The sequence below is a fragment of the Equus przewalskii genome, chromosome 17 (genome assembly GCF_037783145.1).
Source record: "Equus przewalskii isolate Varuska chromosome 17, EquPr2, whole genome shotgun sequence".
Lineage (NCBI taxonomy): Eukaryota > Metazoa > Chordata > Mammalia > Perissodactyla > Equidae > Equus > Equus przewalskii.
In genome coordinates this window covers 25,755,952-25,781,208 of record NC_091847.1, presented here as the reverse complement: position 1 = coordinate 25,781,208, position 25,257 = coordinate 25,755,952, and the positions used below count along the sequence as shown (strand labels likewise).

The 25,257-nt window shown below is 37.8% G+C and overlaps 1 protein-coding gene across 2 annotated transcripts in view; it reads right to left on the bottom strand.

Annotated features, from left to right (window-relative positions):
* ARHGAP15 (Rho GTPase activating protein 15) overlaps positions 1–25,257 on the bottom strand; it is a 607,848-nt gene that overhangs the window by 509,018 nt on the left and 73,573 nt on the right. For both annotated transcript variants that reach the window (XM_008542643.2, XM_070581269.1), the window contains exons 5-6: positions 23,917–23,985; positions 10,450–10,511 (exon numbers count right to left, since the gene is read on the bottom strand). In XM_008542643.2, the coding sequence (XP_008540865.1) occupies positions 10,450–10,511; positions 23,917–23,985 (131 nt within the window). The remainder of the gene's footprint in view (positions 1–10,449; positions 10,512–23,916; positions 23,986–25,257) is intronic.

Sequence of the window (25,257 nt, the reverse complement as noted above, 5' to 3'; positions counted from 1 at the left end):
TGGAGCCTCAGTGATATAAATTGCTCTGACACTTACTTACAGTGCTATTGCATTTTGAATTTTTAAACTACAAGCAATGTCTTTATGGCATTAGAATAAAAGTGAAGATTTTTCCAATTTGTTTAAAATGATTTCATTTCAAAAGGAAGAATAAAATGCTGTTACCAACCTTTTAGATCCTCCAATTTCATTTTTTTCCATGATTTCTTTTAAAATAATAATTAGCATAAATTATTTTGAGTACCTAGTATACGCTTGATTATGTAGTGGAGATTTAGCTTCACAAAAAAATGATGAAGGTACGAATATGTCCATTTACTAATATGGAAAAGAAGGTTCAGAGAGTTTAGGTAACTTACTTAAGCCCACATACTTAGACTTAGAGTCAAACTCAGTTTCTCTGACTCCCAAGCCTATAACCGGTCACTAATTTATGTTGGTTTTTTGTAAGGATTAAGCAGTACTTTCTTGGTTAAGGAGACTGTCAATGTCAGATTTTGCCATAGCTTTTGGTCAAAACTCTCAAATTATAAAAGCTAGTGCGTACAGACTGTGGCAAAGTACAAGCCATCTGGGCTCTCTTTTCAACTATGTTACCTGTTGCTGCTTAGGATTGGGTGAAGGCCCACCACTCCTAAGCTCTCTTCTTCCCTTTGAAGTTGCACTGATTTAAAGGAGTCACATGATACAACATTCAACTCCTCATAAGCAGCCAGGAGCAGTGGTGTGCTCCTGATGATGGCACTTCCGTCTTTTTCCTGCTAGGGGATGATTCTGGTCTGTGATGAGCAGATTTATCTGCACTCAGTAGGGAGCATAAAACCAGAAAGTCAAAAAAAAGCCTCCAGCCTAGGAGTGGCTGAGAATTCACCTAACAGGAACAACTTTTAACCTTTGGAATCTTCCTCCTTAAACAAAGTACTCTAGAGACTTGACCATTTTCCTTACGATATCTGTCCAGTCCATTCCCCATCTGATGGGTTCAGTGTTGCCTGCGGTTCTCAGGGGATCCATGTAAGAGCTTTCTTGCCCGGTTACTCTAACACAGTGAGCCTTTTGGATGGCATTGTCACCTCTGGACAGAGTGTGAAAAGGCTCCACTGGCAAGATTTTGCCCTGACTTGAACCTTTAATGCTTTCTGTAGGCAACCAAATCGTTACAGGTGACTGTTGTTCAGTACATTGAGAGACAGCTCAGGAAGGGAGTAACTCATGTGAGCACAGAGGGCTTAGCTGGGGCGAGTGAGTCTAGCAGTTTCTGTTGAAACTTTTCAAACTGACCTTTCAAGGATGAAGCAGTTTTCAGAATGGAAAGAAAGTCCCTCTACTTCTGTAGCTCCCTCAAAGAGATGGACGCCATCCTTAACCTCTTAGAGCTTTCCTAGTTCTGGGCACAATATCTGCCATTTAGTAGGTGCTTATTAAAAGTTTTTGAGGAAAAGAACATACGGCCTCTCCAATTTCGGGATTTTCCTGGTCTGTGTTTGCTGTTATTCACTAACAAGGACTACAAAAGGCCCCACTTCCTGCATTTCTCTTCCTTGTTTCTCAGTTGCCTAGTGTTTTGATATGTCATTCCTGGCATTTTTAAAAAACTATCTAATTCCTCTGGTTAAGTATATTTTTCTCTAATTTATAAGTCTAGTGGCAATAGCTGAGCTTTCTCTAGAGGTCTTCCTGACTTCTCAGATGTGTATCAGTAATACAGGCTATTACGCATGCATTGGTCCCCACTCTGTGCTGGGTGTGGCACCTGGTATTTTGTGTGTATCAAGTCATTTAATCACTAGGCCAGTCGCAAGTACCTAGTGAGCATCTACCACATGCAGACAATTCCAAGGACTGAATATATAAAGGCAAATAAGAGAGATCTTGAGGAGTTTACCTCTAACTCAGGGGAGACGGGCAGTAAACATGGGAACAAATAAATCCTCCAAACAACACTGGGACGTGGGTGATACCCTCATATTCAGATGAGAAAACTGAAGCTTAGTCAGGCTGCCTCCTACCCACAGACATAAAAATCATAAAGATGGGATTCAGGTCATGTCTCCTGGACTTGAAGGCCATGCTTATTCTGCTGTATCAATTGTCTCTAGAGCAGGGGGCGTGCAGCTCTCCCTTAGTCTTAGTGAGCATGTCTGTGGAGGGCTCCATGATAGGCTCTGAGAGAGGAAGACACACAACTGTTGTCAAAGAAGTGTTTGAATGTCTTTCTCCTTGGAGGAGGGCACTTCTTAGCTTGACTTGGGCTGTTCTGCCATGCTCAATTGTAAGCCCTTTCATCCCTACCTTCCCTCAATGGTCAGCAGGTAAATTCATCCATCAATGGGAGCCAATTAATCCTCAGTATTTCACCATCTTAACTTTGAGGGCATTCTTTTCTAGTTTTCCACACAGAGAGATAAAAACCAAGCTGTTGGATAGACTTGAGGGTTAAGTAAGACATATAGGTCAGGAAATATCCAACTTTATTAAGTCATAGTTTCCAGGAATAGGTGAAACAGTCTCCACACAAATTTACAGGTAACAATCGGTGAGCAATTGATATTGATGCTAGTGATTCAGTGCAGGGAACAGACCCTGGCGCAAGAAATGCAGGTATTTACTTCAATTTTTGTTTGCCACAGAACAAATCACATCTAAGGGGGAAAAAGAGTCTTAATACAATTAGGAAAGAGGAAGGACTGAATTCTTTTTTTTTTTTTTTGAGGAAGATTAGCTCTGAGCTAACATCTGCCACCAATCTTCCTCTACTTTATATGGGGGACGCCTGCCACAGCATGGCTTGACAAGCAGTGCATAGGTCTGCACCCGGGATCAGAACTGCTGAACCCCGGACCGCCAAAGAGGAATGGGTGAACTTCATCACTGCGACACCAGGCCAGCCCCCAGGACTGAATTCTAATAAAGACAATTATTTACAATTTATGAAATTGGTGGGACATTTTCTCCAAGTGAGACACTTCACAGAACTTTCCTAAAACAAATCCTGAATTGTAGAGGAGGAAATGCAAAAAAATCTCCAAAAAACAAAAAAACTCGAACACAGGCATCAGCTTGGCCAAAAACTCTTTGCATTCTGCAAAATGGACACTGGATGGCAGCACATAATAACAGCAACTTTGTAACTGCTTACCTGAAGGATGCTTGATGGAAAATGGCTATTCATTACCATTATAAGAATCTGTTAACTTGAGCTCAGATTTAACACATTCATTTGCTCTGACATCAAACCCTTATATCCTATCCTCACCTCTCCTATGCCTACTTTAGGTAATGACAGGGAGGCAAACCAAAAAGAAGAAAATATATGTGAGATTACTTTGTAAATTTCAGACTCTCTTTGGGGCACCTGCCTTTGTTGTCTGACTTGGTCACACTGGATTTGACTTGATTCTGCACCAGTGGCGGGAGTGAAAGTGATGGACTTCAGTGTCCCTGACTGATGTAACGCAAAATCCTGCGGACACTGTTGTATGTGCTGACTCATTCTCAAAATGGTAAGTTAGGAACTTATTTCTTTTCTCTCATATTCTAAGCTTCTTATAATTTGCCACTCCCAAAGGAAGATCATAGAGACACTGAGGTATAAATGCACACATCCTTGTCGCTATTGCTAAAAATGTAAAAGCTTTATATATTCAGAGTTTTCAGATGTTGGAAATTACGATAGAGCATTATGATAGAAATCACAAAACGAAAGCAACCTTTTACAATTTAAATTCTGTATTCTGTACTCCAAACTTTCCCTCCAGTCCTCAGTCCTGAACATAAAAAGAGAGAAAGACAGATTCAGCCTGGAAGAATTTATTCGGATCCTGAGCAGAAAGTGCTAAAGAAAAAATAAGTTCACATTAGGAAGGTACTTTGGTATCATGTTCTAAAGGAAGTCTATTCTGAGTAACAATTGCTAAAAGAAGAAATAAGGAAATAAATAAAACAGAGGTCTAAGAGCTGTAGGCTCTAGGATGAAAACGGGCACCCGTAGACATAACCACTGCACCATCTTTATTCCATTTCTTTCCACACCCTTCTTCTGTCCATCTTTCCCCCACAAGCATTTCTTCCCATGCCCGTGGCAAGAGCAGAGTAGAGTGGGAAGCGACACGTGATAAAATGTACAGAGCCACAGATAAGATGACAAAGGGGTAGGCTGAAAGTGAGCGATGTAGAGGGAGAGATAAGTGTTCTGAAATAGCGTATATGCTGTCAGGTGCCATTTGTAAACTAAGACATTGAAAATAACTTTTCACTAGGGCCTCATAGAGCTACAGAGGGGACTTGGCAACTTCACTTTTGGGGATGGAAGTCCCAAAATGAAGGAATTTCTAAACTTCATCAGAGAAGCTAAAGCATATATTAAAGTTGAATGCTGAATGTATTCGGCTTTCAATCCTGTCTGTGTATCACTGGAGACATTTGTAGAACTTCATTTCAAAATAAGGCTAAATTTACGGCCCTTTATGAATGTAAGATATAACCAATGAGTTTTCATTCCTTTCGCCTGCTCTTGTTCATATTCAGAGATAGGTCAAGCTTTCTGTAGAGAGACAGAGAAAAGATATGTAATGGGAAGCTAAAGAAAAAGGAAAAAAAGGAGGGAGGGGAAACAAAATAAGGACACCAAATATGATATGGAAGACCTGTCATGGATTTATGAGTAGAAACCTTTATAGAGATTAATAAAAAATATTTGTTAGGTGACAATTGAAACCCCTGGTACTGTTGATGGTACAAAATTAAAGGACAGTTTTTGCTCCCTGGTCTCAAATGGCTTCTAGCGAGAGAAAAACTATAAGACATTATTGAAAGAAATCAAAGAAGGCATAAAGAAATGGAAAGATATTCCATGCTCATGGATTGGAAGAATAAACATATTTAAAATGTCCATATTACCTAACAATCTACAGATTAAATGCAATTCCAATCAGAATCCCAATGATATTCTTCATGGAAATAGAACAAAGAATCCTAAAATTTATAGGGAATAACAAAGACCCAGAATAGCTAAAGCAATCCTGAGAAAAAAGAACAAAGCTGGAGGCATCACAATCTCTGACTTCAAAATGTACTACAAAGCTATACTAAGCAAAACAGCATGGTACCGGCACAAAACCAGACACACAGATCAATGGAACAGAATTGAAAGCCCAGGAATAAAACCACACATGTATAGACAGCTAATCTTTGACAAAGGAACCAAGAACATACAATGGAGAAAGGAAAGGCCCTTTAATAAACAGTGTTGGGAAAAGCGGACAAACACATGAGAAAGAAAGAAAGTAGACCACCATCTTACACCATACACAAAAATTAACTCAAAATGGATTAAAGACTTGAATGTATGACCTGAAACCATAAAACTGCTAGAAGAAGATATAGGCCATAGACTCTTTGGCATCTCTTTTAGTAGCATCTTTTCGAACACCCTGTCTACTCAAGCACCGGCAACAAAAGAAAAAATAAACAAATGGGGCTGCATCAGACTAAAGAGATTCTGCAAGGCAAGAGAAACCAGGGACAAAATGAAAAGATCACCCACCAACTGCGAGAAATTTCTTGCAAAGCGTATATCTGACAAGGGGTTAATTTCCAAAATACGTAGAGAACTCATACAACTCAACAGCAAAAAAACAAACATCTTGATCAAAAAATGGGCAGAGGATATGAAGACACATTTTTCCAAATAAGATAAACAGATGGCCAACAGACACATGAAAAGATGTTCAACATCACTAATTATTAGGGAAATGCAAACCAAAACTACAACAAGATATCACCTTACACCCGTTAAAATGCCTATAATTGCCAAGACAAAAATAACAAATGTTGGAGAGGATGTGGAGATAAGAGAACTCTCATATACTCAGGTAGGAATGCAAACTGGTGCAGCCACTAGGGAAAACAGTATGGAGATTCCTCAAAAAAATTAGAAATAGAAATACTGTATGGTCCAGCTATCCCGTCACTGGGTATTTAACCAAAGAACCTGAAATCGATAATTCAAAGAGATTTATGCATCCCTATATTCATTGCAACATTATTCACAGTAGCCAAGACATGGAAACCACCCAAGTGCCCATCAATTGATGAATGAATACAGAAGATATAGTATATATATACAATGGAATACTACTCAGCCATTAAAAACGACCAAAATCATCCCATTTGCAACAATATGGATGAAGCTTGAGGGTATTACGTTAAGTGAAATAAGCCAGACAAAGACACACAACGTGATTTTACTCATATGTGGAAGATAAACAAACACATGGATAAAGAGAACAGATTAGTCGTTACCAGAGAGGAAGCAGGCTGGGGAGTGTGCGAAAGGGGTAAAGAGACACATATATATGGTGACGGATAAAAACTAGACTATTGGTAGTGAGCATATGCAGTCTGCACAGAAATTGATAAATAATAATGCACACTTGAAATTACGCAATGTTATAAACCATTACGGCCTCAATAAAATAATTGAAAAAAAAAGAGAGAAAAAAATAACTAACCTACTTCAAACAGGGGACCAGGCTAAAAATCTGATAGTAACTATACATACAATAAGATTTGAGAGAAAGGAGAAAATGAAATGAGTGACCAAGTTTCTCCATTTGTAAAACTGAAAGTAAGAATACTGCCTATCTTAGACTATTATTTCAGTATTACTGGTAAAGCATTTAGCCAAATGGTTGACAGAGTGAGCATCTATTAATATTGCTTATTAACTCATTAAAATTTATAAAAAGATGTAAAGTACTTTGATAAATGGGGAAAATGCTGTCAGAAGAAATTTTACAGAAGAAATACAAATTATGGTAACTATTGTACACCATTTCATAGTTATTAAATTATCAATGGGATGAAAACTAGACAACTTTTCAAAGTTATGATTAACCTGACTATTTTGTTGCTAATTACAAAACATACAAACTCCTTGAACGGGTGAGCTACATGGCGACCCATAACAATCATCAAAATTGGTCATGTGATTTAATCAAGTAATCCAGGCTTAGAATTTATCTTAAGAAAATATAAAAGAAAAATTGACAAGCAATAGGAGATTTACTGTAATTGTAACTATTTTAGTATAAAACTGGAATCAATTTGAAAACAAAATAAAAGAGGAGCGTAGAAAAGGTTTGGCATATTCCAGTTCCATCAACGGGGTGGGATATTATATATCTATATCTACTATGTTCAATTTTTAAAGTGTTTATAATAAAAGCAAACCCCACAAACAGTAAAAACTAAAATTATGGGTGCCGGATCGGTGACACAGCGGTTAAACTCGCACGTTCTGCTTCGGAGGCCTGGGGTTCTCCAGTTTGGATCCCGGGTGCGGACATGGCACTGCTTGGCAAGCCATGCTGTGGCAGGCATCCCACATTTAAAGAAGAGGAAGATGGGCACAGATGTTAGTTCAGGGCCAGCCTTTCTCAGCAAAAAGAGGAGGATTGGCAGCAGATGTTAGCTCAGGGCTAATCTTCCTCAAATAAATAAATAAATAAATAAAATTATGGAACAATATGGATCAAATTTAAAGACTTCTGGTCATTGAGGGCTTTCATCAGCAAGGCAATTAGACAGTGGGAGATACGAAATCTCCAAAGCCTAAAGCTGACAAGGTATTACTACCTAGAGTATATTAGGACTTCTCTCAAAAAAAAAAGGAAGAACTCAATAGAAAATAGTTAAAATTTATGCATAGGCAATTCACAGAATGCAGAACCTAACTGACTCTAAATAGATAAAATAATGCTCAACTGAAATCCCAAACAGAGGAATAAAAATAAATGCAACACTGAAGTAATGTTCTATAGCCATCAACCTGCAAAACTGAGGGTTATATAATAGTATGTGCTGCTGAGATTCTCGTTATGGCAAGACAGGATCCCTTCTGCATTGCAGAGGGAGTGTGAACTGGTGCACTCACTCAGGAGAAAGTCTGCAGCAGCACTCAGTGGATTTATAAATGTGTGTACCTTACCACCACGGAGTCCTTCACCTCTGGGAATATCCTCCAGAGGGAATTTCTAACAGCTTCATAAGGAGACATACCTGTGTGGTTTATTGCAATGTTGTTTGAGATGGAAGAGTTAGGGACAATTTAAGTGTCCAATCCTGGGAGACTGAGTAAAGTAAAATTTGGTGTATGTGCACAATGGCAAAATGAGTAGCTGCTGAAAGAAATGAACTCATTTTAAATACAGACATAGATATCCAAACACTAAGACTGAACGAAAGTAGTAGGAAACAGAAGGAGGTTTACAACGCAAAAAGTCTTATGCAATTTAGGATACATTCCCATACACACGACTACACACTATTTTCTAGAATGTCACACATATAGCCAAATAAATATGTGGAGAGTGGATCTGTTGAACACACATTCTACAGGGGATTGAAGTGAGGATTAGAGACTGAGAATAATACAAAACCAGCTAGGGATCATGCCTAAAAGGATGATAATACAAGGCCACACACTGAAGAGTACAAACAACTCAATTCTGTACATCTGAGGTTAAACAAAAAAAGCAAAACTAAAACTTATATAACTGTAAATGAAAAAAAGCTGAAAGAATGCATAGTGGTATGCAAACTGATTCAAATAACAATAAAATAGAGTACAAACTAATGTTTATATGAATTTAAACTAGAACACAGAAATGGTATGCCAACTGATTAAAGTAACAACAAACAAAACAAATAGAAAATGGTATACACACTGAAACTATGTAAAAATATATTCATAGGAGTTGGTTAGGAAAAGGGACGATTCTACTCCTTTGATTTTCTTGACCCACCTTCTAGGACAAAAATTTATAAGGATGGTTTATGGATGACTCATCGGCAAGGACACTTTGCGAAACTACTGTGCTGGGGCATCATCTTGTTTTCTTGAAATTCCTTTTAGGATCCCCTCCTCTTCCTTGCATGAAGCTGGAAGGTAAGAGTGACTACAGCTGTCACTTCCTGTTTCCTATGACGCCCCAGTGAAGGCCTGAAGTGATAACATAGACAAGACCTTGGGACCTTTCTCTGTCCATTTTGTCCACATGGCTGGTAAGGTAAGAAAGGGTCTTGACTTATTCATCTGGGGAAGAGTCATCGCTGTCCCGTCCACACTGCTTCCATGAGCTGATATTGCTGGGAGTGAGGTCTAGGTGAAAAGAGGACACTAGGCGGGGCTAGTCAAAGTTAAAGAATCCCTCCTGTTGCCCTTTCAGAACCCAACTTAGGAAGCCAGGTTCTCCTTTGGGGGGAAGAAGAATAGCCCAGTCTCTTCAAACAGCTTTGTATTTGATGTTGTCTCCTGGACCCTTCAAGGGAGGGTGGCTGCAGGGTTACTGCAGAGGAACAGTCTAGCAGAGGGTTCGAGGCCCTGCCAGCTATCCCCGAATAAGACACGATACGGACAGAAAATAGAGCTTGTTCTTTAAAATTGAGATAGCTACCTTAGGTAGTGGAATTATAAATGAGTTTCCTTCAATTTTACCTCTTTTAAATAAATGTATACGTACTGCATTATAGCCAGCAAACAAAAGCATACTTCATTCTCTAGTGTTGGCTGGAGTGCTATTCTAGTAATGAATTGTGTTATACAATTAACAAGTGTCCCATTGTGTAGCTAATTAGTACATTTATCCTTTATGGTTTTAACTGTTAGTAATACAGTCTTGAGTAAATGCCTTTTCTCCCAATTTGAGCACTTTCTACATACCTTTCTAGAAAGGTACATATCACCTAGCACAAATCTAAGTATATAATAGGACCTATATGAGAAATAGCAAAAGTTCTGAACTGGAGATGGTTATTTCTAAATATCCTATAAGTAAAAAATGTCTAGCATCTTTCTCTACCCTCCTATCAACTTTATTTTTCCCTTCAAAGTTTTTGTTGTTATTACCTGAGGAAATCTTAATACCTTTTCTAATTTTTCTCACCTCCTCTGCAGTTGTCTTCAACTCCAATCACAGCAACTTCCAACTTTTTATCTAACAGATGATATTATTTGCCTTTTATTTTTCTCAAATGATTTTTATTTGAGCAACAAATGTATTTCAAATCCTCCATCCTTCAAAAAATTACATTCCTCATGTATTTCAGGGAGATTATTATATACTGCAAAATAAATCCATTCATCCCTTAATCTGTTAATCCCAGAAATCAACACCCATTATTTTATTTCTTTGTATTTTTAAGATTTCAAGTTCCAGAAGGAGAAGAAACACTTCATTTATATATTCTATGCAGCAATATAGAAAGCAGTACTTTATTGGAAAACTATAATTATACTAAAAACAACGTTGATCACAGTGATAGCAGAGGGGAATATTCTAGTCTTGTACCTCAGTCGCTTCCTTTCCAAACAATAACAGTGACATAAATTGAGAAGATGGGGAACTAGTATAGTTATATAACAGTGAATTAAAGAACTTTCATTACCTTAGTTTCTTTCCTCCATCTGCAATTTTAGCTTTTTGAAGATAACCTTCTTTTTCAACCATCTGCAAGAAGAATGTATACGTTAAAACGGTGACAAACTCCTATGCATTATTAGTTTGAATGAACCTATGCTTTCTAACAGTCATTGCAGTGATGGAAGTTTCCAGTCATAGAACTTCATTAATAATGAATATATAGCTTATGGGAAGTGCCTGCACGACCTTTAAATATCCAAAAGAAAGATTACAAAGAGGACTGTGAATGATTTGTTAGCTGGTGATACACCTTTACTCTCTTTCCTTTCTGGGCATTGAAGTCTCTTGCTTAGAAAATTGATTAACAATGCTAGGACAAAGACAAATTTAATGCCTTCCTTAATTATACCAATCATCTTTGTAAAAGTTCTTTCTTTTTCCTCCTCATCCCCACTTGCACATGTGCCTGCTGAGGCCAGGGAGTGAGAAGAATTCAGTGGAACCAGGTAACTACCCAGTTGAAACATGGTAGTGAGATGGTTTAAAAAGTGACAGTTCTTGCATTTCATTCAGTTACCAAGAGATGCTATAATAGCATTATATCATTGTCTTCTTCCAGTATGTGGGCTTACTTCCTATTTGTATTTATAGGCTTTCATTGCTAATACAGTTGCATGTTTCTTAAAGGAGATTCAACAACTTCTTCTAACTCCACAGAGGTTTTTGTGGAATTCTAGGCTAAATAAATGCACAAGCCATATTGCGATGTGTTGAGTCCCAGCAAAGTCTATAATAGGTGATTTCATCCTGTAGCTCTCTATTTCTACCTTCCCCTGTTTGTCCCACACCCCCATCCCGAGTCCTTACCCTTTTCACCTTGATGAATTGCTGACATCCTTCTCCCCCATGCTATATGCTAAAAGCTTTAAGTCATTTGCCTTATACGGAAGGACTGTACTCTCTCAGTGCCACCACATATGCTTTCCCATGACTGTGATGCTCCACCTCCACCGTGTCTCCATCTCAGAAACTCCTAAACAAATTAAATCTACTTTACAATGCAATTTGTCTATTATTAGAGAGTCCTTCCATGATTTCTCTGCAGTCTCTTTTAGGCGCCCCTGTCCCATATCTCCATTTCCATTCTGTCATTATCATTATCATAGCACTTATCAGATCTTATTGTAATTCTCCGCTTATTTAGTTGTGTCTGCACCTGTGCTGTGACTCCACCTTTCACACCTGGATTCCCAGCACCTTGAGTACTTGCTAGCACCAACAGTCACAAGAATAAACAGTTTGAACAAATGAGTGGATGAATAAATGAATGTTTAAATGTTTACTTAAATCTTCATAGGAAACTGGACAAGGCAAAAAACAATTCCATGTGTATTATGACAGGTGGAAGGAGGAGATATTTGGGTATAAATGAGTTGTCCCAAACCACTATAATTTCATCAGTTAAAGAATTGGCTATTTACAAGACTCACTCTGATGTAAGCAAGATCTTTTCTGATGTGTTCATTATTATATTCCTAACACATAGCCCAGTGCTTAGCTTTCAAAATACATTTGCTCAATATACTTTTGAGTAAATAATGATAAGGATAATAAAAGTGATTTATGATAATCATAGCAAAGTATTTTTCACACGTCTACATTTCCAGAAAATTTCTTTTACTTTAGCATGTTCTCCACAAGTGTGAAAGAATCTAAGAAAACTTTCTTGGATAATTTTTAGAATCATGGTGTTCAGTAGTGCCTTTTTTGAATCTGAGTACATCTAATTGTTTGCTTTTCCCACCTTTTATTCTACGCATACTGTCACTTTTTCTTGGTGCCAGGAAATCTCATTTGTCTACCCCCTAAAACCCATAAAGCAAGTTCAGTGTTTAACTCTGGGCATCACTGGTTTCTACAAATGTTTGGAAGAAACATGTTTTCAGTAGGAATTAACATCACAGAGGAGGTCCTTTCCTTTAGGAATGTATATTGAGAAATTTTGTTGTGTAACCATAGACAAAATTTATGGTTTTAGTTGATCTTTCTTCTGATGAAAATAAAATAATTACCAAAAGTCTGAATTTATCTACCATAAAGCTATAAAATCTCTCAATCCTTATAAATCCTTTGTAAAAATTGGTGCATACATTCTCAGCTAATATTACTGCTTCCCCCCCCCCAAAATTTCCTAGACGAGCCCTGGGTGGACACTTAGGACCCACAGATGAGTTATTGATGACCATTTCTATAAAAGGAGAAGGGAAATGTGAAAGTAAAAAGCTCATACTCTTACAGGGAGAAATCAACATAAGCAGGCTTGAGATATATACCTTAAAATTCTCTCCCCTTGAATATATAAGTAGTTTCCTCCAGACACGGCTGGCCCTCTCTAGGATACCAGAGATTGAGGCCACAGGCTGGATTTCTCATGCCCGGACTCTATAGATGTGACCTCATTGCCATCAAATATGCTGAGCCAGTTCCCATGGTCTTGAGTCAATGCAATAGAGTTGCCAGGCATGACCATGCAGAGGTCCCAGGAAAAGGAAGGAGGGAGAGGTGAAGAGCAAGTCAGTTATCTTCTCCCATATCATCTTCCAGAGTCCAAACCGCCTTCCAGCTCATTAGAAGAGGCTGATAATCCTTCTATCATGTACTTTGACCTACTATGCTCACTACTACCATGCATATTTTTACGCATTTACATGTATCTGCATGCACATTTCTACATTTATCTATATTCATCGTCTACATCCAACATATTCCCACTTCTAAGATCAGGTGTTCATTTCTCTCCATTGTTTCTTCCATACTTGATGGACACTTATTCATTCTTTCAACAAATTTTCAATTAGTAACATCCCCTTCCCCTACATGCCAGCTGCTCTGCTAACAATGGGACTGCAAAGGCTAATAGGACAGTCTTAATCTTACTGAGGCAGACCAGCTTGTGAGTTCACATTCAAGATACTCCTGTTCCTCATTTTTTGGGGACTGTCTGCCATACTCTCCTGTAGTCATCTCAGAGATTCAGGTCAACTATTGCTCTGGAACAGAAAACTCCAGCTAGACTTCCTACACTGAAAGCACCGTGTTATTTTAAGTCCCATGCTGGAAAGCAAAGGTTCCATGAGATAGATGTATTATTCCTTATTTTATTCCTTATCATCATACTTTGAAATACCTCACCATGTTCCAGGCACTAGGTATCAGTTATTCTGGGGCTCTTAGGAGCTAAAAGAAGGATTATTAGAGCAACCAGAAGATTGCTATGTATTTTGCATGTAGGTTTGTATATGGCACCTTATCAATTATTTTAATTAATGATTTCTACTTTATGTAAATCCTATGGTCTGAAGGGACAATGATCTATAAGTTACATTGGAGTTTGTTGGTCATCTGGGACTCAGAGGGTCTTGTCTCTAGTAATTTACAAAATTACGTATAGATTTAGGTCTAGGTTTAGGATACTACATGCCCAGGTCTAGGCTAATTTGCATTCTTTAAAATAGTAGTACTTTCTAAACTACGCACACTTAAGAAATGTCAACCAATCTTTAGATGCTGCATCTGGCTTCTTGAGCTATTTGCCCAATGTCCTTAGAAGCCTCATTTAATGGTAAGTGGTAGGAAAGATCAGCAATTTGTCCATATTGGATGCCAGCCAGCCTACTAGCACTGAGGAAGTACTCAGCAGGCACAACTGTGCTGAGATACAGATGAAAAGACTGAATGGCAGCAGGATCTCCAGATAGCGCCTGTTTATCAACCTAAGTTTGAGGTGATAGACAAGGTAGGAGAGTAGAAGACAACCTTTGATTAATGGTAATAATCATGGCAGAAAGACTAGTCTGAAACTGTAAGTACAGACACTGCAATTTTTTATGTGAAGGCTTTATGTTGTTCTTGGATAAAAGAAATAGAATTGAAAACAATAGGTTTTCATCTACACCAGTCTACCAAAAGAGTTCTGTCAAAATACATGTTTATAAGTGGAAATGAATTGAATCTAAGACTTCCACAAGTTTTGATGAGAAGGGATTGGCTTTTAACACCAGAGCCCCACAGCCCTCCTGCCTTATTATATTTGTTCTACTGACATCTTCAGGTTGTTGTTCTTTTCCCCTTTGTCCTAATTCTGTATTCATTGAGAACCCTCTGACTCCTAAGGCAACTTCCTAGGTCCTCAGATGTAGAATGTGGGTGACTTAAATAGTTAGCATCAGTATATCCCCCGTTATAAATTTATAAATCAGAATTACGCTTCATACATCAGACTCTTACAAATTTGGTTACTGTGAAATAGTCCCAAGGGATCATCATCCTCATAAGCACTGATAATATTGATAAATATATTTTTTCTAGATCCACTGAGATAGGCCCCAGCCCTGCAGAGGAGTGAGCCTTCCTTAGTAGTGTCACTCTGTGAAACTTTCTGTAGGAGTGACTGACCTGCCCCTAGGAGAACACTGCATCATTTCTCTATATTTACAATCTTGGGCTATTATCATTTTCAAATCTATTTAGCATTTATTTATCTTCCTATTTAATAATGAGGCATCTGCTATATTTTTTCTGAAATTTTAGTAGACCACAGGACTTGCTGATAATCTTGTTTGTTCAGATGATTTCTATTAAAAAGCACAGAACAAGGACACATCTAGTTACATCATTTTATCCCCAAACGATGCTTCTCTTTCTTTCTTAAATCTCTTCTTTACTTCTCCACCAGCCACATAAAAAGACATTTGTCTTCTTTCCATTGGCTTTCTTTTTCTTTAATTTCTTTTTTACTTTTCCATTTTTAAAATTAAAAATTGTATTTATTGAGGTATGCAACATGGTGTTTTTGATATTCAGACACATAGTGAAATGATTACTACAGTCAAGCTAATTAACACATCCATCTCCTCATGTAGTTACCTTTTTAAATCTTTTTTTGTAGTGAGAGCACCTGTGATCTACTCTCTTAGCAAATTTCCAGTATACAATACAGTATCGTTAGCTATAATCACCATGTTGTATACTAGGTCTTTAGAATTTATTCATCCTACCCATTTCCATTGGCTTTCCTTCTTGTGACATTGTCTTCAGTTTGCACCCCTTTCCTCTTTAGGACTCACTGCCTATATTTTTCTTCTCAGTCTCCACTTATTTCTATACTGGCTCTAGCTTTCTTGCTATATCAGACCTGCTGCCCAAGTGTATGAACTTGCAGTGGACATAATCCATAAGAACAGAAACAAAAGCAAGGGAAAAAAATCTCCTTAAAAATCCAATTTATCTGTACATCATATAAAGTACTAATTTAAAAAATTTTAAATGCTTAAATTTAGAACCGTCTCACAGATAGCTCAAGAATGAAATGTGATGTTTTCAGGGACATGAAATCTGATGTTTTTGCCTAAGGTAAATACATAATTTACTGTGCGCATACTCTTAAAAAGTGGTAAACCAAAATTCTCAAGTTGGATACAAAAATTACATGAAAAGGAGAGAGGAAGAAAAACAAAGAAAAATGATGTTGTGCCATACATGAGCAGTGCCTGGAAAGGAGCAATTAAGAATTTTCAAAAAAGTTCTGGATTTCAGGTCTTGATTTCGAGTCTCAGAGTCAGGCATGGTTTGCTCATTGCAATTTATTTACACCTTTTAGAATACAGGTTGCTCACTGCTTTCACGGATATTCTCTCTTTCTTGCTTTCTCTCTCTCTCAGGATGAGAGAACATGTGGAGCTTTGGGGTTCCGCTGAATGTCTTGAACTGTTTTTCAAACGTTGGGTTTGGCAAAGCACATATTATGTTCGCCAAGTACTTTTTCCCATCATTTTAAACCCCTGTGTATTTCAAAGGAAATTTTACCCATATGTCTCTGATTTATTTACCCCTAACTCTTCAAAATGTCATCTTGAAAAAGCTACTATTTCATGTTTAAAGCCCCCTATAGCCTTTTTCCTGAGCCTTTCATCTTGTAACCAGTGTGTTTCATCTGGTCACCACCAAAAAAATCCAAGTTCTGTTTGGGGAACAGTCTGACAGGGGCACCTCTTTGAGTCTCAGGAAATTTCTTCAGCCTTTTGGAGGCTTTTCCTATATCTCACCTCTCCTTCCTCCTCTTCAGTTTCTCTCTTCCTCCCTGAATTCTCTTTTTTGTGTCCTTGATTTAAATTTCTTGCTCTTTCTTGGCCTGTCATGGAGTTCAGTGAGAATGGCCTTCCCAGTTACTGTCTGGGCAATTTATTAGGGTAATTCAATTGTTTTGTTATAACCTAATTTTGGTCTAGGCAGTAGGGAAGAAAGAATTGCTCAATCTTAATAGCTGTTTTTGTTATTGTTGTGTGTATTCTTTTCCTCTACTGGAGAGTTAAACGAATTTCAAATGTGGGCCTGGATGGGAAAAGTTATTGTAACCTCTTTCTGCGTTTGTTTGTTTGTTTTTGAGGAAGATTAGCCCAGAGCTAACTACTGCCAATCCTCTTTTTGCTGAGGAAGACCGGCCCTGAGCTGACATCCTCTACTTTATATGTGGGACGCCTACCATAGCATGGCTTGCCAAGCAGTGCCATGTCCACACCCGGGATCCGAACCAGCAAACCCCGGGCCGCCGAAGCAGAACATGCACACTTAACTGCTGCGCCACGGTGCCGGCCCGTTTGTTTGTTTTTTGAAGGCTGGCATCTGAGCTAACATCTGTTGCCCGTCTTGCTTTCCTCTTCCTCTTCTTCCCTAAGACCCCAAGTACATAGTTGTAGATTCTAGTTGTGAGTGCCTCTGGTAATGCTATGTGGGACACTGCCTCAGCATGACCTGATGAGCGGTGCCATGTCCACGCCCAGGATCTGAACCCACGAAAACCCGGGCCGTCAAATGGAGCCTGTGAACTTAACCCTTCAGCCACCGGCTGGGCCCTGTTTCTGAGTTTTAATGGCTTCTAAACTTCTAATGGGCACCTCAAGGCCCTTCGTGATCTAAGCGCTGCCTCCCTCTCCCCACACTCCCTGACTTATTTCCCTATTTTAGCCAGGGTGGCATTCTTTCAGTTTTTCAAATGTGATGGCTTTGTTCTGACCTCTGGAACTTTGACTTTCTGTTCCTACTGTTTGCATCATTCTTCCAGTTCTTTCCTTGAAAAACAATATCCACCCTGCAAATCTCAATTTAAATTCACCTTTCAAAGAGTGCTTTTGTGACTACTTAATCCAAGGCAGTCTCTCCCTCTCTCATAGATCCTTGTTTTTCCACTGTCATAGCATGCTTTGTAACTTGCATTTATAGAACGATGTCTTCCTTTACTTGTTTAACACTCATCTTCATCCCTAGACTGCAAGGCCCCTGAGAAAAGGACATGGCTATTTAGCATATCACTGCATACCCTAAACCTAGCACATGGCCTCAACAAATACCAGAATTAATAAACACACTCCTGTTTGAGAAAAGGAAGGACACGTGAAACAATAAAATCTTGGAGATGGTTTCCATTAGAGTTATTAAATTATACAATTTATTATTAACATTCTACTAGCTTGACGATCTGGGAGAATGTTATTTCAGAAAATCTAATTTTATCTTACCAAAGTAGAATTTTGAAAGACTAAAGAGCTTTTGGAAATTCTTTACAATTTAAAGAAAGCACAGCCTGATCAATAGAATTATTCCTCCAAAGTGGCTGTCCTTTGTTTCCAAAGAAGAAAACACTGCATGCTCACAATATCTTTCATCCTCAAAGCCCTCACAAGTATTAATTAATCCACAAAATGATATCTGGCTCCAATAGGTAGAATCTGTGACTTAAGGTTTATCTGCAAAAGCCTGCTTTGCCCCCAAGCCATGGCAACTTCCTGAGCTCCGGCCTCCAAATCCTTCTAGCTCAGGAGGTAGCAGATGATTCTTTAAAACCTGCCACAGGCTTTTGACTCCTGCAGGGTTATCCATAGACATGTCTATACTCTTTTGATAAAAATAAAGACGATAAAGATTTAACATGTTACAAACAGTGTTATTTTTCTCGAACATTTCTTTAGGGGAAAAAAGGAAAGTGCTCTGAAAATAATTAGCTCTCATGAAGAGTTCTAATATAAAATGTATAAGATCAAGAAACAAATGCATATTCGTATAGTTGATGTTTCATGTTTAAAATCTTTTCTGCATTACAGCACTTATTAAGTAACCATACAGATTCTCAGAAAATAATTAAGTTCTCTTGCATTGATAGCTTTGGATTTGCATACCATGTGGCATAAATGACATCACCTGTCAGTGAACTGGGTGGTTTCCACCATGAGATTTTAGACTCCAATTAGGAATGTATTTTTGCCAATACTCAAAAGAAATGCATTATGCTTCTGTTTAACCACGTTGATCACAATCTACTTTATTAAATGGAACATTGAGAGGTAAAGACTTGCTACCAAATGTTGATAGCATCTACGGGAGCTCCCACCATGACACATTCCACTTTTGTAAAGTGAATCATTTTCTTCCAAAGGAGGCAGATCTAATGGGGTACTTTTGCCAGTAATGCTTAAAGCCAAGGCCTCTCATGATTCCTGGAAAATGTTCAGGGAAGTTCTAAATATGAGAGATAAAGGAAGTGAGATTTATATAGCACAAAATGTTGGCCATAAATAAACTCAAAGATCCATATGGTTAAAATAATGAGCAATAACATCAACTTAAAAGATTTTATTATTTTCTCAAGTGTTTTAATGCATATTATTTCATAGATGGTGTCTCATCCTGGTAGTCACTGCCAAGGGAAACTACTGAAAGACACTGTGGATAATTCTGGAAGCAACGCTGAGGTATGAGGAAGGAAGGAGAGTTGCAGAGATGGAACTAAGGAACATGCCAGATTTCTGGGAAGAATATGTGAACATAGGTAAAAACAACATAAAGTTAAATTAGTCAGATGTAAAAAAACTTTATAGACTCTGGAAAATAATTCAAGTCTTGGTATAAACAGTAATGGACAGTTAAAAATTAATTAGAATTTATTGCTTGGGGGAGTTGGTGGTTATTTTGGCCTTGCCCATCACAATGCAGTGAGTCATAAATAAGAGTAGTGGGGAAAAGATAAGTGCTTCTTTCATTAAAATAATATTAAATAAGCAACTTATTTCAAATAGAGATTGATGGATAAAAGTTGAATATAACCTGTGTTTGTGAAGACAGATAAACAAGTACTCAAAGAGAGGATTCGGGGAAATGCAAGTCAAGAATAGGAAGTAAATTGGTTAGAAGTTCTAAACTAGTTTACAGAGCTAGAGTTTGTGTGTGCATGTGTGTGAGAGATTTAAAGAGATTGCAAGCTAACGAGCTTAACAAATTATTGTTTTTGCCTTCTATTTAGCAGTACTTCCCGATGCCACTTTTGCAAGGTTATCTGAGCTAGGATAGAGTATTGAGCACATAGATGCATTATCTATTAATATACCATCCATAATTTGGGATATTCAAAATGAGTTTCATTCATTAAGAATTGAGACTGCATCAAGACAGCCAACTAAAGGCCAGCAAACCAACAAATAACATTAATGTTAGGAAGGTACGTTGAGAAAATTTCTAAATACTCTAATTGTTTCTTTAATATTAGCCTATGCTTAATATATAAGCATAGCACAGATACATCAATGGTGATTGATTAAATTTGTATAATAACCTTAATTGGAATTTTTAAAATTCATAATTAATATACATATTTTATGTAAAAATTTGAGACACCTTAAGGCATTGTTCAAATATAATTGCATATATATTTGCATATATATAATTGCCTATATATATTTATGTTACATACACACACAGAGCTCCATTTTCAGTCTAACTTTTGCCATGTTTCATCAAATACTTCAGAGAAAACATTTGCATGTGCTATATTTAAAATATACAGTTCTTTATAATTATTTTTATGCACTTCATTAGTTCTGTAATCCAAATTTATGGAAAAGAAACACAATTACTTTCCTATTTATTGGACAGCTACCCTGTGCCGGGCCTTATATGAAGTCCTAATAATAAATCAGTGAGTGAGGCATAGCTCTCCCCTCAAACAGCTTATAGGTCAATAAGAGAGACAGGAGAGGAAACAGGCAATTTTAGTGTGAGTAGGGATAGAGGCAACTTATAGATAGAGGTGAGGGCAAGCTGCTACAGGGAGGCAGAACAAAATGGGGCTATCTTACTCAAATTTGAAGGATCAGAGAAATATTTCCCAGGGAAAATGATCTTTGAGTTGAGACTTAAGTAATTCATTTTGAAAACAAGATATTACTATATGTAATTAAATTGAAAAATTGACTTTCACTATGAATAGCAGGCATATATTTATTAATATCTGCAATCAACAATAATTTTATTAAACTTTTAATATCTTATTTATTAAATCAATTGACAAACGTATCTTTTCTAAACAAATACTAGTGCCAAAAGCAAAGAAAGAGCAAGTGTGATATAATAAAGAAAATACAAGTCATGGCCTCTAACTTCAAAGCATTTACAGTCTAGAAATGGAACAAGTCTATTACCCTTGAAATAAGAGCACAAAAGAGCGCTGAGATGAGAGAACTGTAATTGTTACAGAAAATCCAAGCTCCTTCAAGGTAAAGGCCATCTTAATCAAGTTACTGTTCCTGGCTTGAGGGCATGTATTTGGGAGTAGATAATAAATAAAGGCAATCAGGGACTATGAGAGAGGTCCATAAACTTGATGCTATAGAAAATAGGAAGCTGGTGAAAGTTTTGACAAGGAGAATGAAATAATGAAGATACTGTTTAAAGAAGGTTGGTGTGGAATTCCCACACAGGATGAGTGAGAGAGGCATGGGGGAGTATGGGGGTGGAGCGGGAAGTGAGATCAGAAGCATTTGAAGGCCTGGGAAAGGGTGTGCTTGTGCACATGGAGAAAAACGTGGGCCCCACATCCACTGTGGAGTAACCACTTAGGAAAATGGTAACTTGTGTGAAGGGTCATAGAGAAAATAAAGGATGCAAAGAAAATGTTTTCTAAGCCTAGACACATATTTGCTCCAAATAGAGATGGACTCAATGGAAAGGGGAGTCAGTTGGAGAAGAAGGTGACGATTTGGGAGATTTCACTTCTGACACCAAGACATACGAAAAGAAATGACTAATTAATGCTTCAAGATATAGGATGAGATAATGAAGGGAAAGTATATAAGTATAGATCTGTGCATTATGAGCCTGGAATTAAAAACAAAAACCATTAACTGTTTCATTCATGCATTCATTTAACACATGTTTACTGAGTTCTTACCATGTTCTAGCAACCGTTATAATCATGGCAATAGAGTTATAAACAAAGAGACAGTACTGCTGCCTTCAGAGAATATTCTAATGAGATGACAAACAAATATTAAAAAATGTATAGTATGCCACATGGTGGTAAGTTCTACAGAGAAAATCAAATTAGAGTAAGAGAAGTGTGGAGGGAAATGGTGGCATTGTTTGTTTTTAAAGTAGATTACGAAGACTTATCTAAAAAGGTGACATTTGAATACAGCGGTGAAGCAAATGAAGGAATGAACCTTACAAATTTCTGGGCACCAAATGAATTATTTTGTAGCAGGCAGAGGAAAGAGCAAGTGGAATGGCCCTGTGGGAGAAGTAAGGAGATTGGCAAGGCTGGAGCAGAATGAGCCAGGAAAAGAGAGGCAGAGGTGAGGCCAGAGAGGTAGCTGGGACCTGTAGAATCTGGCGAACCACCAAACATTCCTCAGCTTTTACCATGGGACAGACTGGAAGCCTTGTTTCTTTGAGAGAAACAAAGGAGTCAAAGAAGACATTAAGAGTTTTGACTGAAGCACCTGGAAGAACAAGTTTAGCATCTCGTGAAATAGAGAAGACTGGTAGAAACAGGCTTGGGAAAAAATAAGGATCAGTTTAGGATATATTAAGTTTGAGATGTATGTTAGACATATAAATGAAAACATCACCATATACAGTACTGGAGTTTAGGGCAGTGGTCCATGCTGGAGGGAGAAAGTTAGAAGTAGTTAGTGTAGCACAGTATATAAAAACGTAACACTGAATGAAATGCCTTAGGGAATAAGTGTAGAGAGAAAGAAGAAAATAATTGAGCTCCCAAATGAATAGGAACCAGCAAAGGAGATGGAAAATAGCTGGCCATTTAATTAATTGGAGATCCATGAGAAAGTGGTTTACTGGTAGCCATGTGAGGAAATGTTTCAAAAAGAAGAAATCTTTAAATTCTTGGATAGATCAACTAAGGAGAGAACTGAGACTTTACCAATGGATTCAGCAATATAGAAATAATTGATGACTTTGATAGGAGGTGAGTAGTTGGCATAAAACCCTAATTGGAGTTGGTTTAAGAGATAAAGAGAGGGAAGAAATTAGAGACAGTAAAGGTAAATAATCTTTTTAAGGAGTAAAGCAGAATAATGAAGGAATAGCTGGCATGAAGATAAGGGATTTAGAACACACAAAACAAAACAAAACAAAACAAAATAAGAGAACTGAATCAAAACAAAAGATATATTTTTAGTATTGAGAATGAGAAAGCCCAAAGATACAGGAAAGGAATAGCAGGAGATGGATAGGAATAAAGTCACCATAGTGCAATATCCTGTGAGTCAATGAAACTGGAATCATGTTGACCAATGTGAAACAGAGCAGGAAGGAAAAAGCATGGAGAAAAAGGGCATTACAGTTATCAAAGAAGTCATTAACAGAAAGAAGTACCAGAATATATTAGAAAGGTTGGGCTTGTGTGTTTTTCATATACCTCTAATATTTCACTCATTCACATTATTTACAATGTTTCAGGAACTCTTCTAGTCTTTAGGATACAAAAATAAACAAAAATGAAAAAAAAATCCCTGCTCTCATGGATTTACAATCTACCAGTAAGGGATTAATTTTTCCTTAAAAAAAAAAAGGACTGTCAAAATTTGCATGAGTCTCCCAATAATCTGTGCTTCCTTATACTCATGCCCTTGTGTAATCCCTTTTCCTTGAGTGTAGACAGGACTTAGTTAGTGACTTGCTTCTGACCAACAGAATGTGGCAAAGTTGATCGGCTACCACTTCCATGATTACATTACAAGAGATTTTGACTTCCATATTGCTAGCAGACTCTCTCACCTTCTCAGCTTGTGTGCTTTGAAGAAACAAGTTGCCATGCTGGAGAAACCCAAGTGGCAAGGAGCAAGAGCAGCCTCTGGCCAACAGCCTTGGAGGAACTGAGCCCTGCCAACAATGACGTACATGAGCTAGAAAGCAGATCCTTCCCCAGTCAAGCCTTCAGATGTGACCCTTATTCTGGCTTAAACCTTGATTGCAACCTTTTGAGAGTCTCTGAACTAGAGGACCCTGCTAGGCCATGCCCAGACTCCTGACCCACAGAAATATGAGATAATAATGTGTGTTGTTCTAAGATACTGAGTTTTGGGGCAATTTACTTTGTAGCAGTAGATAAATAATACAGTCTTGGAGTGAAGCAATCACTTACCAACTGCTCCAATGGAGGAATGACATCTTTCAAGACATGCTGTGAATGATTCCTTCTGTGCCGGGATATCTGCAAAAACATTGATATTTGATAGGATTTTATTATTTTCTTTTTTAAAAAAGTTTTAAGCGATTTAAAAGAGCATAATTTAGTAAGAGTGCACATGAAAATAATCATATTCAGATTCATTCAGGAAGGTGAATAAAATAGATATAAAATGAGAAGTGCATGTTTTGGACAGCAGAAGTGACACCATATGACTTCAAATATTAAAGTCTTAAAATGTCGTGCACTCCCGCCTTGTTCTCTCTGAGCCCTCACATTTGGAAAATAGTTGCCATGTTGTGAGGAAGCCCAAATCACTCCACACAGAGAGATGACAGAGAGAGGTCTCAGGTTTTCTGGCTGACAGATTAGTTGAGGTTCCTGCAAACAGCCTGTATCAACCACTAATCACGTGAGGATAAAGATGTCCTGATGATTGCTTCTCTCAGCCATCATCACTCCCAACCTTCAAGTTTTCTCAGCAGAGAACTCAAACACAGTGTAGCAGAGACACGCTGTTCCTGCTGTGCCTTATCTGAATTTTTTTTTTTTAAGATTGGCACCTGGGCTAACAACTATTGCCAATCTTTTTTTTTTCTGCTTTATCTCCCCAAAACCCCCTGTACATAGTTGTATATCTTAGTTGCAGGTCCTTCTAGTTGTGAGATGTGGGATGCCACCTCAACGTGGCCTGACGAGCAGTGCCATGTCCGCCCCCAGAATCCGAACACTGGGCCACTGCAGCGGAGCACGTGAACTTAACCACTCGGCCACGGAGCTGGCCTCCTTATCTGAATTTTTAACTAGATTCTGTAAGCATAAAAAAATCATTGTTTTACACCTCTATATTTCAGGTGGTTTGCAATGCTGTAATAATAACTGTAACAAACTATTTAATATTGAAAACTTTTGTGTTCATGACACGATATGAGCTCAGCTTTTTCAAATTCCATGTCCTATTAATTTTCATGTCTTCTACTACGACCCAGATGTATTCAAATACACGATAATCACGCAATAAGTGCTTGGGAAAAAATTTTTAAAATGCCTTATTGTTCCTTCTCCTAAAGAAGCATCATAGACAGAGTCCATAATAAAGCAAAAAGAGAAGGAGAAGAATTTATAATTAAATATTGTACTGTTTGATAACTTAAACACAAGCTCTCATTAATAGTACTGTTTCACTAAACAGAAATTTTCCAATATTTTGCATGAAGGAGAAAGGGAGGAGGGGAGGGAAGAATGAGAGAGAAAGAGAGAGAGAAACAGGAGTGAGACAGAGAGAAAGACAGAGAG